The sequence below is a fragment of the Marmota flaviventris genome, chromosome 17 (genome assembly GCF_047511675.1).
Source record: "Marmota flaviventris isolate mMarFla1 chromosome 17, mMarFla1.hap1, whole genome shotgun sequence".
Taxonomy (NCBI): domain Eukaryota; kingdom Metazoa; phylum Chordata; class Mammalia; order Rodentia; family Sciuridae; genus Marmota; species Marmota flaviventris.
The window spans coordinates 77,579,980-77,593,596 of NC_092514.1; the positions used below are offsets into that span (position 1 = coordinate 77,579,980).

Genomic DNA, 13,617 nt, shown 5'->3' on the forward strand with positions numbered 1-13,617 from the left:
GCCTTACCAGGTGCTGGGCACCCAGTGGGACCTTTCTGAAGTCCGAGCATTTAAAAGACACTGCATACTAATAGGCAGTTAGTGAGGTTCTAAACAACTTAGTGAGATTCTGTCTCAAAATAAAAAATAAAAAGAACTGTGGATGTAGCTTAGTGGTAAGGGCCCTGGGTTCAATTCCCAGCAACAAAAAAGTAAAAGAAATAAAGAGCAATAGACCTTACTGTGCTGGACATCTCAAGATGTTAGGGCACCAGACAGTGGGCTCTGGGGCCAAGGCCAATGCCATGCTGCCCTCCCTTTACTGGGCCAAGAGGGTGGGCTGCCCACAGCCCTCTGGAAGAGGGTCCACCACCCACTCTCTCCCGGATCCCCATCCTGGTGTTGGGATCTTTCTGCTAAAGTCAAGTTACCCACCTCAGGCTCCTTAGCCCCAGAAGACCTGGAGTGCTCCCATGGTCCCCAAGGATGGCAGAGGACAAATGGTGTTCCAGGTCCAGGCTGAGAAAGGCCAGTTCCCTGGCACCTCCTCAAACCTTAGCACCGATCAGCTACTTTCATGGTGCCAATAAGAAAACTGGGCCTAGACACACCCACAGAGGACAAATGTGGACTCCCTCAAGCTGGAAAGAGCCCCTTGGCCTTCCAATCCTACTCCTTCCGGGGCGGGGGCTGGGGGCAGCTCCGTGGTTTTGGGCAGGGAGACAGGGGCGGAGGGTCAGGGCTGGGGTTTGGGACTTTATCTGGTGTCGCAGAGGGCAGAGCTACTGAGGAAAGGGAAGTTGAGAGGCGCTGAAGGCCTTGCCCAAGATTGCCCAAGCTGTAACCGCCTGCACCAGCACCGGCACGGCATGGCACGGCACGGCGCCGGCACCGGGAGCAGGCGGCGGTTCGGATGAGGCGGCAATAGGATGCGCGCAGGTCCGACGCGCGGCCTCAGGGAGCCGGGCGTGGGGCGGAGGGCTGGACCAGGCGGTGGGACGGTGGTGGGTGTGCGCTCCTGTCTGCTAGAGGGCGCGCCCCGGGAGTGCAGGACGAGAGGTCCCAGTCCTGGAGGTCGCAGGGACGCGGCCATGCTCCTGTCAGAGTTGGAGCAGAAGCAAACCGTGGTCTTGGGAGAGGAAATGAAGTGGCCGCGTCTCAGCCGGCGGGAACTCCTGGCCCAGCGCCAGAGGGAGGCTGCCGGGCGGCCCGGGTAGGGGCGCAGAGGAGGCGGACCAGCCGGCAAGAAGCGCGTCCGGGCAGGGGTCGGCTCGGGGAGCACGGACAGGGCGGGCCGCGGCCGGGTGTCCGTGGGCCCGGCGGGGCTGGCAGGCCTCGGGCCGCGCCGTCGGGGAGCAGCGGCCTGGCCGCCCCCTCCGGCGGCGGCGCGCGGGGTCCGGGCGGGGCGGCAGGGGCGGCGCCAGGCAGCGGTGACGTGCGCAGGGGACGTGCCGCGCGAGCGACGAGAGCACTTAAAGTCGCCCCCGGCGCGGCGCCTGGCAGCCGAGTCGGGCAGCGGCGGGCGCGGCGGCCGAGCGGCGGCAGGTAGGCGCGGCCGGGATGCTGGGCGCGCGGGCGGAGGCCGGGACTCTCCGAGTCGCTGGTGGGCTGAGCTGGCGCCGCGCGTCGTCCTCCTCCGGGCCGCGGCTTCCCGCCCCCTCGCCCCTTCCCCTCGCGGTCTACCGGGCTCTGGGGGCGTCTCGGCTTAGGCGAGCCTTCCCGCCCCTTTTGCCCCCCCAAGAGCTCCAGGCAGCCAGCTGTGTGCCTTCCAACCCCAGGCGCCCAGCTTTGCCTCCAAGCCCGCCTGGGCACCCATCCGTCGGGCGGCCCTCGGGGACTGGGCTCCGGCCAGGAGGTGATAGCGCCGGGCAGCAGAGCTGGTCCCGAGTATAAATAGCTCGGTGTGCGGGCAGCCCGGGCCAGGGCCGCGGGCTATATTTGGTGGAGCCACCTCCCTGAACGGTGCACGTGCGTGCCAGGCCTGGACCCTGGGGAGGGAAGCCCTCGGATCTTCCTTTCTCGCCCCTCCTTGTCCTCTTACTATGTCCCTAAATTCACCATTACACACCCACGCTCCCTCCGGGGCCAAAAGCCAGCAGGCTGGATACAGGTGGGACAAGAAGTGGACTAGCCTCCCAATTCCCCAGCCTGAGTAAAAACTAGGAGGAGTTTTAGTTTTCTTATCTGAAAAGTGGGTTGATTACTACTAGCTGGATGCTGGGCCCATCAAGAGCAGGCACCTAGTGGAAGGAAAGCCCTTAGCTCTGGGCTCAGTGGGTGGGTCTGGGTTTGTGGACTGGTGTGTGTGTGGCACCTGGAGTCTGGGTTAGTGACAAAGGGGCAGCTGGGGGCCATATCCCAGAGGCACCGGGCTGCCTGTCTAGGCCACCCAAACTGACAGAATCACTCTGATGACCAGAGTCAGGACCACTTGGTAGGCTGAGGGGACTTGTCCAAAGCTTAGAGCAGACGGGTGCTGGTGGGGATGAGGGGGGTGGGAGGAGCTGGGGGGTGTCCAGAGGTCCTCAGCTTCGTTTTACAGGCCCAAGAGCTGGCTGGTGTCTGGTGGATGGGGAGAGGGATGGGGACAATCCCACAAGTGCCTGGGCTCTCGGGTGGGCAGGTGTGTGTGTCTTAAGTCGGTGATGGGGGCAGGTTTGCTCCCAACAGAACACTAGAGGCACTGCACTTTCCTGCCCAGGGCTCTGGTGTGGTCAGAGCCTCCTGTGGCCATTGGGAGGCCTCATCCCAAGACAGACTCCCTGGGTGACCTTGGGTAGTGCCTGCTACCCAGAAGGCATCTGGCCCTCAATGCCCACAGCATGGATACCTATTTTGGAGGGACAGGAGAGGGCTCTGTTGACCCCAAGCAGCCCTCTAAGAGTGTGTACGGAGGGGGCCTGTGGGTGGGACCCCACAGCATGCCATGTGCCGGGCTTATGGGCTCCTGGGTTGTCCTGCGGTGACCTGACAGTGTGGGAAGGGAGGGGCCAGTGAGGAGCCAAGTGCCAGCTGCACCTAAGGCCCGGGGCGGGGCCTTCTGCATGGTGGTGCTGAGCAATTGGAGGCACCTCTGGATCAGGCCCTGGGCCACCAGGCACTGGGCCCTGGCACAGGGGCGGGGCCTGCGGTCCCAGCCTCAGTCTCCATCTGTGGGAAGGGTCCCACGCGGCAGTCCTACGCACCCAGGCTGCGCGCCCCTGGCCGGAGTTCGAGTCTTGGCCAGGATGCGAAGCTCTTGAGTTTAGGAATCAGCGGCCCCCAGCCGGGCGCACCCGTCCTGCCTGTGCGGAGCACAGAAGAAGCCGCCCCAGCCCTAGGGGGCGCGCACCGCAGGGGGACGCGCGGTCCCTGCGGTGTGCGGGGCCCCGGTGGACGCTCAGCGCTGTACTGCTGCTGGGCCGACCCCAGTGGCACCCGCGCTGGCTACTACGGTAGCGGAGGAAGGGCGCCTACTCCAGGCAATACGGCGGCGGCTCCTCCCTTGGCGCGGTCACGTCCCCCACGTCCCGCGGCCGGCCGCACGGGCGGAGCATCCTCCCCTTCCCCCTCCCGGCCCAGCTCCGGTGGGACCCGCCCAGAGTGGCCGACCCCCACCCGCCAGCCGGGCGGGCGGCAGGAGCCAGCAGGCCCGTCCATCGGAGGAGGGGCCTCGGCTTCCCGCGCCCAGCCCTAGGGCCCTCGTCTCACCTCTTCCCACCTGTCTCCCTCCACGCCTGATCCTGGGTGGGCGGGCACCTCCGGAGCGCTGGCCTTCAGGCGGAAGGCTGCACGGGAGTGGAGGAATGGGTCCAGATGGCCAGGCGAAGGGGCAGCCCATGCAGGGTCCCGCAGGCTTTGGTGTTGGGGGAGGGCAGCTCTGCGCTCACCCCAACCTCCACAGCAGCCTCAGCCACTGACCACAGCCTTGCTGAGAAGCTAGACCAGATCACCAGGGCTGTCCACTGTGTGGCAGCCAAGGGTAGAAGCCTCCTTGTAGGAGGTGGGACTTGAGGGCGCCATCCCCGGGGCCACACTTCTGGGGGTCCTAGCCGAGATCTGTACTCAGCCAGTTGCTAGCCTTGGGTGGCAGTATCCAGCCTGGCAAATGAGGCCAGTGTTTCCACCCCACTGGCCCCGCGAAGAGGATGTGAGTGGACAAGTGGGAGCCTGCAGGGGTAGGAGGCAGGGCGGAGGGCCCAGGCCAGGCCCCCCACCCCACCCCGACCAGCCTTCTGACCTCTCCCTGGAAGCAGCCCCTGCCCCTGTGTTTCTCTGCACTGGTGGGGACAGGGCTGAGGGTGCTGGCTTCCTCCGGCAGGGAGGGGCACAATGCTGGTTACCTGATTATTTATTTATTTATTCTTAGTTTTCGGTGGACACTACATCTTTATTTTATTTGTATGTGGTGCTGAGGATGGAACCCAGCGCCCCGCGCATGCCAGGCGAGCACTACCGCTTGAGCCACGTCCCCAGCCCTGGTTACCTGCTTTCACAACAGTGTCAATGAGGGAAGGAAGAATGGGAACCCGGAAGCAGGCCCTCCCTCTCCCTGATGCAGCACCTCCAACCCTCAAAGGCCAGGTCCTAGCACAAAGGGACTGCTTCCTTGGTTCTCAGGGGTCTGGAATTTGATTGAAGGAATATAATTGTCCCTGTGCCTGCCACCTGCCTGGGCTACAAAGGCAGGGAGGTTGCAGGGACCTGGCCTGCACTCCTGGGGCAGACAGTCCAGCCTAAGGATTCAGGCTGCTGAAGGGTGAGGTTTCTGGGGAGGCCAAGAAAGAGCAGGCTGGGGCACAGGGTTGTATGTGGGAGGCATGCAGTACAGGCAGAGGGGAGAGTACAGGGGCCCCACAGCCCTGACTTGGGAGGGGACCCAGGAGTCTCCCCGAGGGCCAAGGTTCTCCATGTACCCCTGCCATGAACTGTCCCCTGTCAGCTCCTGGCGGTCTGGGGTATATGGGGCCTTGGAAGGACCTCCAGGGATCAGCCCTGGGGAGTACCTGGAGCTCCTGCTAACCCAGATGCACCCAGGGAGATCAGCTTTCTGTAACCCAGAGGCCAGTTTATTTCTGGGCTGGTTCACATGCTTCCCTGGGAGGGTAAATGTCACCAAAAGGCCAGGCGGCTGGACGTGCCCATGGATATGCTGTGGGAGAGGGACCATGGTGGGTGCTGCTTCCTCCTCTGGGTGGAGACAGATGGATAATTAGCCTGCACACACCTCAGCCTATCTATGCTCAGGGTCCCTGGGAGGTGGAGCCACGGACTTGCTCCTCCCGAGCAGCCAGGTGTAAGAGGTCCCAGACCCTCACTCCACCTACCCTGCCCCAAGCCTGGCTGGCAGACAGCCAGCTTAAAGTCAACCTCTGGTCTGAAAAACCACAACCTTGCTGAGGCCTCACTCTGCAGCGTCTCTGGGTGACAGGCTGGAGTAGGCACTGACTGGTGAGGCCATTTCAGGGTGCCTGAGCTGGGTGGCAATGGACCACAGTGCTGGGCCTTGGTTGGGAGCTTGTGCCCCAGGCGCCACAATCTCCGTGGCACAGACGGTCTTCCACGTGTGACCCTCCTTGAAGGGCCTAGAACATGCTGTGCTCTCCTGGCCTGAGTCCTGGCACCAGCCCACCCTCTGCCTGCCTTCCCAAGCCACAGCCCAGGGGTGCTCTTCTCCAGCAGGTGGCAGATGTCTCTGCTTCCCAGCAGTCCCTACTGCCTCCTGAGGACCCTGGATGCCTCCAAGAGGGCCCAGCCCCGGTGGGCAGTGGACAAGCAAGGGGGACTTCAAAAGGCTGGGGTGCCTGTGATTCCCCTAGCAGGACTGGGCAGGGCTGGTACAGCCCCAGCTGCCTCACTCTGTTTCTGGGGAGGACCCTGGGCATGTGGGGTCGGGCTGCTCCTGTGGCCATTACTGAGCACTCCCCTCCTGGACTTTGCAAGGCCCTCGATTCATTCATTTAATTTTTGCAGTACTCACGTGTGCTAGGCCAGGACTCTGCACTGCGTCCCAGCCTGCCTGACTTGTTTCAGAAAGTGCTATAAGCATCCAAGGCCACACTCCAAGCAAGTGGGGGCTGGCAGGGACAATCGCCCCTCCCACATTGGCTCCTTCGCAGTGAGTGGTCCCTAGGGTGACTGGTCAGCTCCCTGCTGTGTGGGCTTTTAGGTCTTTTACCTAGGCACTAAGATGGCACAGTGATCCTGCCCTCAGTGCCCCTTGCAGTGTGTCCTCACTGTGCATGATGTTCCTCCTTTGGCCCCACTCCCGGCTGGGGGTCTCAGCTGGGCACAGCATCATAGAACTGGTGTGGCCCCTGCAGGGGGGGTTGGGGGGACGGGGAACCCAGCTGAGTGCAGTCTCTGGCATGCCTGAAGGTATCCCTTGGGGCCCGATTTTCAGGAAGACGCGGGGAAGGGGGTGGGGTGGGGCCCAAGCCTATCCCGCCCCCCCCCAGGTACCTGCCGCAGGGGCGGTCACACCATGGACAATGGCTAACCTGACACACCAGGGCTGCACTTTCTTCCCCAGAGAGCTGGCTGGCTGCACACCACTGGTGGGAGACGCTGCGCAGGCTAGGCTGAAGGCCTCGGGTTCCAGACACCCAGGGACACAGACCCTGTCATAACTCTCTCCCTGGTGAGGTGGGGGATGTGGGATTGGCAACTTCCAATGGGATGGGATGGGAAGGTGGAAATCTGGTCCCAACATTCTGACTTACTCTGTCTTAGAGGAGCTAAGCTCCTGGAATTTACAAGGGAAGTCAGCCCTGGGCCTGTGTGGGGCTTAGGACAATCCGCTCCTTGCCCTGGCAGCCTTGGGGGGGCCAATGGAAGCCTCCTCCTGACCTTCCTGGGTATACCGCAAGGTGCCCTCATCTGACCTATCAGGTCGGAACCCTTGGCCTCTCCCCAACCCCAATCTGGCTTGTTCCCATATGAAGGCCTCTGCCCTGTACAGCCAGGAAGCTGAATAGGGGTGTGGTGAACAGGGGCAGGGAGCCTGACTCTTTTGGGGGCAGGAGAGCAAGGGTAAGCCTGGCCATCTTATCTAGACAGCGGGGCAGAGGTTGGCAGCACCCTCGCACGCCCTCCAGGGGAGGGTTTGGCATGGCCCGAGGAGGGGGAGGGATGTTGCATGCCAGTTCCTGCAGGCTGAATGCAGCGGGCCACAGGGGCAGCACACACACCAGCCAGGCTGTCCACCCAGCGGGGTCTGCACTTTCCAGGAGGCAAAAGTCCTGGCTGAGCCCAAATCAGCCCTTGCCCTTCAGAAAGCCAGCCGCAGGAGCAGGAGGCTGGGGAGGGGTGGGTGCAGCAGGGCAGGCTGCCCACAGAGCCCCTGCAGCCATGAGTGCAGTGCTAACCCTTGCCTGCCTCTGAGACTCTGGGCTCATTCACCCAACTCAGCCCTGCTTCCTCTCTCCCCAGGTGCGGCAGAACCAGCCCTTCTGGCCATGGGAGGAGCTGTGGTGGACGAGGGTCCCACGGGCGTCAAGGCCCCCGATGGGGGCTGGGGCTGGGCCGTGCTCTTCGGCTGCTTTGTCATCACGGGCTTCTCCTACGCCTTCCCCAAGGCAGTGAGCGTCTTCTTCAAGGAGCTCATGCGGGAGTTCGGGATTGGCTACAGCGACACAGCCTGGATCTCCTCCATCCTGCTGGCCATGCTGTACGGCACAGGTGAGGCCGTCGGCTCAGGGGCCACCTGTGGCAACGCCTGGGACAGGCTGGCCAAGTCCTCGTGGCCACAGGAGCCCAATGGGTGGGGCTTGTCCCAGGGTTGAGCCCAAACCATTGCAGATCCACAGTGGCCTAAAGGGAGCCCTTGAGATGGGGACCTGCTAGAAAGCAGTCTGTCTCCACCCCGTCCCAACATGTGGGTCGTTCAGACAGTCCCAGAGGGCGAGGTCGCGGGGAGCCCCCCTCTGAACCACGGCTAGTCCTTGATGACCTGCCCAGGCCGACCAGACCATCATGGGAATACGCCCCATGGGTGGCTGGGCTCTGCCCTTGGGGAACCTGGTCTGTGGGCTCCTGGCATCCCTGCTGAGTTGAGGTGGCATTGGGAGAGGCCCTGGGCACTGGACAGGCACAGCCCAGCTGGAGGCCGGGGCAGCCCCTCCTCAGCAGCCGCCTCCCCGCAGGCCCCCTCTGCAGCGTGTGTGTGAACCGCTTTGGCTGCAGGCCTGTCATGCTTGTGGGTGGCCTCTTCGCGTCCCTGGGCATGGTGGCTGCCTCCTTCTGCAGGAGCATCATCCAAGTCTACCTCACCACAGGGGTCATAACTGGTGAGCAGGGCCTGGCCGGGAGCTTCTGGGGGTGGGATCTGGGGGAGCAGTGAGCACAGCCCAGAGGCAAGCAGCAGGGGTTCCTGTCAGACCACACTCCACAGGGCCGGGGTGGAGGGTGGGGGCAGGGATGCAAGTCTGGGGCCGGGGAGGGTCTCACCCTGCGCCTGCGCCTGCCCCTGCAGGCTTGGGCCTGGCTCTCAACTTCCAACCCTCCCTCATCATGCTCAACCGCTACTTCAACAAGCGGCGCCCCATGGCCAACGGGCTGGCGGCCGCGGGCAGCCCAGTGTTCCTGTGTGCGCTGTCGCCGCTGGGGCAGCTGCTGCAGGACCGGTACGGCTGGCGGGGTGGCTTCCTCATCCTGGGCGGCCTGCTGCTCAACTGCTGCGTGTGCGCTGCGCTCATGAGGCCCCTGGTGGCGCCCCAGCCGGGCGGGGCAGCAGGCCCCCAGCGGCCTGCCCGGCGCCTGCTGGACCTGAGCGTCTTCCGGGACCGCGGCTTCGTCATCTACGCTGCCGCCGCCTCCATCATGGTGCTGGGGCTCTTTGTACCTCCTGTGTTTGTGGTGAGCTACGCCAAGGACCTGGGTGTGCCCGACACGCAGGCTGCCTTCCTGCTCACCATCCTGGGCTTCATCGACATCTTCGCCAGGCCCACAGCTGGATTCATCACCGGGCTCAAGAAGGTGCGGCCCTACTCGGTCTACCTCTTCAGCTTCGCCATGTTCTTCAACGGCTTCACCGACCTGACGGGCTCCACAGCCAGCGACTACGGTGGCCTGGTGGTCTTCTGCATATTCTTCGGCATCTCCTACGGCATGGTGGGGGCCCTGCAGTTTGAGGTGCTCATGGCCATTGTGGGCACCCAGAAGTTCTCCAGTGCCATTGGCCTTGTGCTGCTGCTGGAGGCTGTGGCTGTGCTCATCGGACCCCCGTCGGGCGGTGAGTACTGCTGAGGGCAAAGGCTGGCAGGCCCTGGGCTTCCTAGGGACTCACTGTGGGCCCTGGTCAGGAGTGAGCAGCGGGCCCTGAGCCGGGCAGGAACACCCACAGGCCTGGCAGCCGCTTTCAGGCCATCTGCACACAGAGGGACGGCTTGCTGGGGGCCAATCCAGTGCTTGAAACTCTGGGCCTCTACTGAGGAAACTCCCAGTGGGATCTGGAACGTCCAACTGGAGGGCAGCATGGCCAGGTCCTGGCTCAAGGAGAGGTCACTTGGCATGCCCTAGCCCCTTTAGCCCCTGGCTGTTCCTTTTCCCCAGAAGGATCCTGAGGTGGGGTGGGGTCGGAGGCCACACAAGTGGCTCTCCCTGTCTTGGGGTTGCTTGGTCACAGGGCACAGGGCCAGGCTGAGTCCAGCAGTGCCCCTCCTGAGTGGGCAGCAGGGCCACACCTGGGTACTCTGCAATGCCACTTCTGCTTCTAGGGTCTGTCTCTACTCTCCTGAGAGGAGGCAGGAGGGAGGTGGGGACGGCAGGAAGACCTCAGAGGGCCTTGGGCGAGGGAGAGGGGGCAGTTCTGCAAGTCAGACACCACAGGGGCTTCTGTAGGAGCCTGGCCCTGGGGTGTGCCGTGCCCTTGGAGCAGCTGGTGACCCAAGTCCCCCTGCAGGCAAGCTGCTGGACACGACCCACGTCTACAAGTACGTGTTCATCCTGGCGGGGACTGAGGTGCTCACCTCCTCCCTCGTGCTGTTGCTGGGCAACTTCTTCTGCATCAGGAAGAGGCCCGAGGCGTCACAACCTGAGGAGGCTACCTCGGAGGCAGAGAGGCTCCAAAAGCCCCCCACAGATGTGAGGGTGGACTCCCGGGAGGTGGAACACTTCCTGAAGGCAGAGCCTGAGAAAAACGGGGAGGTGGTCCACACCCCGGAGACCAGCGTGTGAGTGGCCTGGCGGGGCTGGCAGGGTGCAGGGAAGAGCTACAGAGACTGGCAACGCTTGTATTTATTTCACAAACAGGACCAGCTGAGGCAGGGCCACTGGCTCCGTGCTGGGTGCTGGTCATCGGGTCATCACCTGACCTGTGTTTTGCGGGGAAGGTGGCGGGGTGGGAACGTGTCATTCCACAGCGGATCTGCGGTGAAGCCAAGCCCATGGTTACAAGCCGCCTGCTCACCCCAAACAGCCCATGCCCCCCACGTGGTCAAGGACCTAGAAGCCCAGGCTTTGAGACAACATGACTTTAATAGGAGGGCGGGCTGGCGAGTGGACACCTCCCCGAGGCCTTCCCTGGTGCCTGTCTGACCCTCCACCCTGCCCTCGCCTCCTACGGTGCCCACCCCTCTCTGTCTAGGGTACAAAGAGCTCATTCCACCCGTGAAGGTGCGAAATAAACCTGCGTGTGGCAGGAGTCTGGGGGCCTGGTCCTCGGAGCTACGTGTGGTGTGTGCCGGTGTACCCTCAGCTCGCTTGGGTTTGGAAATGACCTGGTTGTTCTTACAAACTGCTCTGGTCCTTGTCAGTTTTCCTACTGCTGTCTGCTCTGGAACATTCCCTGAGCAGCGACTGTGTTCACAGGGCACAGACGGTGGAGAGAAGGGGGCAGGCAGGGAGGGGGCTGCAAGCTAGAGGGGTCCCCAGCTAGGTGCCTGGACCCGCAGGACCCAGTGTGGTGCGAGGGCTGAGTGGAGGTGCAGTGGGAGCTGTTTCCTGCGTGTGGCCTCAACACACACTTTCCTGCCTTCCATTTATTTGTCCCCTGGTTGGCTGGTAGATTTGCTCTATGTGGCCAGCGCCTGCTCATCTCTGCTCCCCTCCTCCTCCATCCAGCCCGTGCTCAGCGCTCGGGCTTGCCCTGGGCACCTCACACCCACCTGCCCTTGTGGCCAGCGGCGGCCTGCGTGGCTGGGAGCCTGGTCAGAGGCAGCTGAAGCCCCTCAGTAGGTGGTGCGTCGTGGGCGCTGGGGACGGCAGCGGGCACCCTGACGGGCCGCGTGCAACCGAAGAGACGCCATGTCCCTGCTCCTCTGCAACGAAAAGGAGGCGAGAGCTCACGTCTCAGGCCCAGTCTCTCCTCTGTCCCGACCTCGCTTCGTTGGGCCCGGGCCCTGGCCCTGGCCCTGGCCCTGTCCAGTTCTGTGAGGAAGCCAGGGGCAGTTTCATCTGCTGGCAGCCCTGATATAGTCCCATGGCTCTGGGGTGCCCTTCCCTTCTCTGGTCTTCCTGTACCCTAAGTCAGGGGCTTGGCTCGTGGGCAGTGCTAGCAGCTGTAGGGGTGATGGGCTAGCCCAGATGGCCCAGGGCCATACATGTCCCCAGGTTATCAACCTTGCCACATGCAGTGGGAATAGTGGGAACCCCAGGCTTCAGGACAGGATGAGTCCAGGCCATGGCCATAGGCAATCTCCAGGAACCAGAGGGCGGCACAAAACATGGGGAGCGGGTGTAGGAAAGTGTAGAGCCTCGGTGGCACGTAGCCAATGCTCCCCTCTCTCAGGCACCCCCACTCAGGGCCCCTGGGGGCCCCAAGACCTGCTTTCTTCCCTCCTGGACCTGGCTGCCCTTGGAACTATGGCAAGAGCTGATCCACCACCAGTGATCACCCTCTCCTGGTTCCTGAGTCTCCCACCTACAGCGGGCCCTCTTCCCCTGGGTGACCACAGCAGGGCGCAGTGCCCCTGCTCCAGGGCTGTCAGGCCTTTCCCTCCTGTCCCACACTTACACCCAGAGCACGTGGCCAGGGCATAAGAGAGCCAGGAAATGGTGATTCCTGAAAGTTAGGCTTTGGGGACCCGAGTGATTCTGAGATGGTCAGGATGTTGGGATGCTCCCTGGGAAGATGACTGCAGCTCAGCTGGCAAGGACCCACTGCGGGTTTCCCCTTTCCCGGGGAAGGCAGCGTGGCCCTGAAGCCCTCCAGACCTATGAGCCAGTGGTTCCAGATGGTCTCCAAGCACAGGGAAAGGGACACTTCACATCCTTAAGCTGTGGCTGCTAGGCAGGTGATACTGATGCTGACCAGTGGGCAAGGTATGTGGCAGAGGGTCAAAAGAGTCAAGGAAGGCCCCAAATACCCTGGAAGAAGCTGGGGCACACCAGGACATGGGCTATGACCAGGGCTGCCCCACAGGGAGGATCTGGGCAGCAAAGTAGCTCACATGCAGCACCCTGTGAAGGCCAACCCCGAGCAGCACATCCATCCGGCCCATGCCAAGTGCGCCCACACAGGCCTGTAGAGAGCACAGACATCCCCTGGTCCCCACACCAGCACTGGGGTCCAACAACCTGGGCTGCTGCCTGATCACGTGCTGGGGGTGCAACTCTGATCCCTGCCCTCATGCTCTCCTGGGCCGCCCCCTCCTGGGCCTCTACAAAGAACTCCCAGGTCCAGGCACGCGTGGGACCCAGAGAGGGCCTTGGTGGCTGGGGGACACCATGTCCTGAACCCCTGAGAGGCCCACTGTGGGGCTCAACACTGCAGCCTGGCCTCAGGGATGCAGAATCACAACCAGCTCCTCCTCACCTCCAGCATTGGCACCCTTATAGGTTCATGGCACCCAAATATGGATGGCTGCAGAGGCAGTGGGTGAACCACCACCCCATGCCTTCTGGTTCTGCTTGGGGAAGGTGCCAGCCTGGGCAGAGCTGACAAAAGTGTCTTGCCCCACAGCCAGGGAGGGGAGGGACAGGGAGATACCTGCCAGCACCTCCAGGAACCGTGTGAGGCAGGAATGACCAACTTGGGATGTCTGGGGAACAGGAAGGCTGCAGGGGGCTGGGAAAAGGCAATTCAGGCCAAGGGCCAGGCGTTCTGGTTATGGGCGTCTAGCTGGGGTGAGATGGCAAGAAGGCACTGCAGGAGTCTAGCAGGACTGCTGGGGAGCTCTGGCACATGCGCACATGCCTGCACAGGGCTTGTCTGTTCCTGGCTCCAGCAACCTCCAGTGGGTGGACTAGGAAGTCCTGTCCACACCTGACTGCTGCAAATGCACCCTGACTCAGGGGAGCCTGGCTGCTGCCTGCAGAAAGGCAGACCAGGAGGTTAGGAGAGGCCTGGGCACAGCTCCAGCAGCAACAGCCTGATGCCCACCCTGAGAAGGTATGTTGTGGTGAAGGTGTACGCCCTCTCCCTGCACCTATGGGAATTTGAGTAGCAGTCACCGTATGGAAAATGCTGTCCACTGTGGTGTTCACCAGTCATCTTGCTAGCTTGCTCACTGTCTACTTTCCAGAAAGCCTGAGGTGCTGGTGTGCTTCTGGCCAACATAGCCCCTGGGGCATGGAGGTCACGGGACTATCTCCAAAAGGGCACTAGGCTGGAGAGGGGCCTTTGGAATCACTGCATGCACCCCCCGCTCCAGCTCACACCCACCACAGTCCACTCTGGGGAGGTGGGAGGTGTCCTTCTGGAGCCTGCTCTAAGCAGGT

The 13,617-nt window shown here is 62.8% G+C and overlaps 2 protein-coding genes across 7 annotated transcripts in view; one reads left to right on the forward strand and one right to left on the reverse strand.

The window, feature by feature from the left end:
* Positions 1-782: 782 nt before the first annotated feature.
* On the forward strand, positions 783-10,626 carry Slc16a3 (solute carrier family 16 member 3). Of its 6 annotated transcripts, none has more exons than XM_027920622.3 (6): positions 783-918; positions 6,491-6,598; positions 7,390-7,638; positions 8,103-8,246; positions 8,432-9,190; positions 9,860-10,626. In XM_027920622.3, exons 3-6 carry the CDS (start codon positions 7,416-7,418, stop codon positions 10,132-10,134), a joined length of 1,401 nt encoding a protein of 466 aa, XP_027776423.2. In that variant the 5' UTR covers positions 783-918; positions 6,491-6,598; positions 7,390-7,415; the 3' UTR covers positions 10,135-10,626. The 6 variants fall into 6 exon arrangements, with proteins under 6 accessions (XP_027776423.2, XP_027776422.2, XP_027776418.2 ...); XM_027920621.3 differs by lacking the exon at positions 783-918 and adding an exon at positions 1,450-1,524; XM_027920617.3 differs by lacking the exon at positions 783-918 and adding an exon at positions 1,466-1,524 and having other exon boundaries at positions 5,932-6,598.
* Csnk1d (casein kinase 1 delta) overlaps positions 10,177-13,617 on the reverse strand; it is a 29,777-nt gene continuing 26,336 nt past the window's right edge. Inside the window, exon 9 of the mRNA XM_027920623.3 lies at positions 10,177-11,216. Coding sequence (XP_027776424.1) covers positions 11,127-11,216 — 90 coding nt within the window. The 3' untranslated portion in view covers positions 10,177-11,126. The remainder of the gene's footprint in view (positions 11,217-13,617) is intronic.

Bases quoted from the DNA above. Each gene is read 5' to 3' on its own strand.
- Slc16a3 (XM_027920622.3), top strand. From the start codon at position 7,416: ATGGGAGGAGCTGTGGTGGACGAGGGTCCCACGGGCGTCAAGGCCCCC. The intron at 7,639-8,102 runs GTGAGGCCGTCG...GCCTCCCCGCAG, and splicing joins GGCCATGCTGTACGGCACAG to GCCCCCTCTGCAGCGTGTGT. The intron at 8,247-8,431 runs GTGAGCAGGGCC...CTGCCCCTGCAG, and splicing joins CACCACAGGGGTCATAACTG to GCTTGGGCCTGGCTCTCAAC.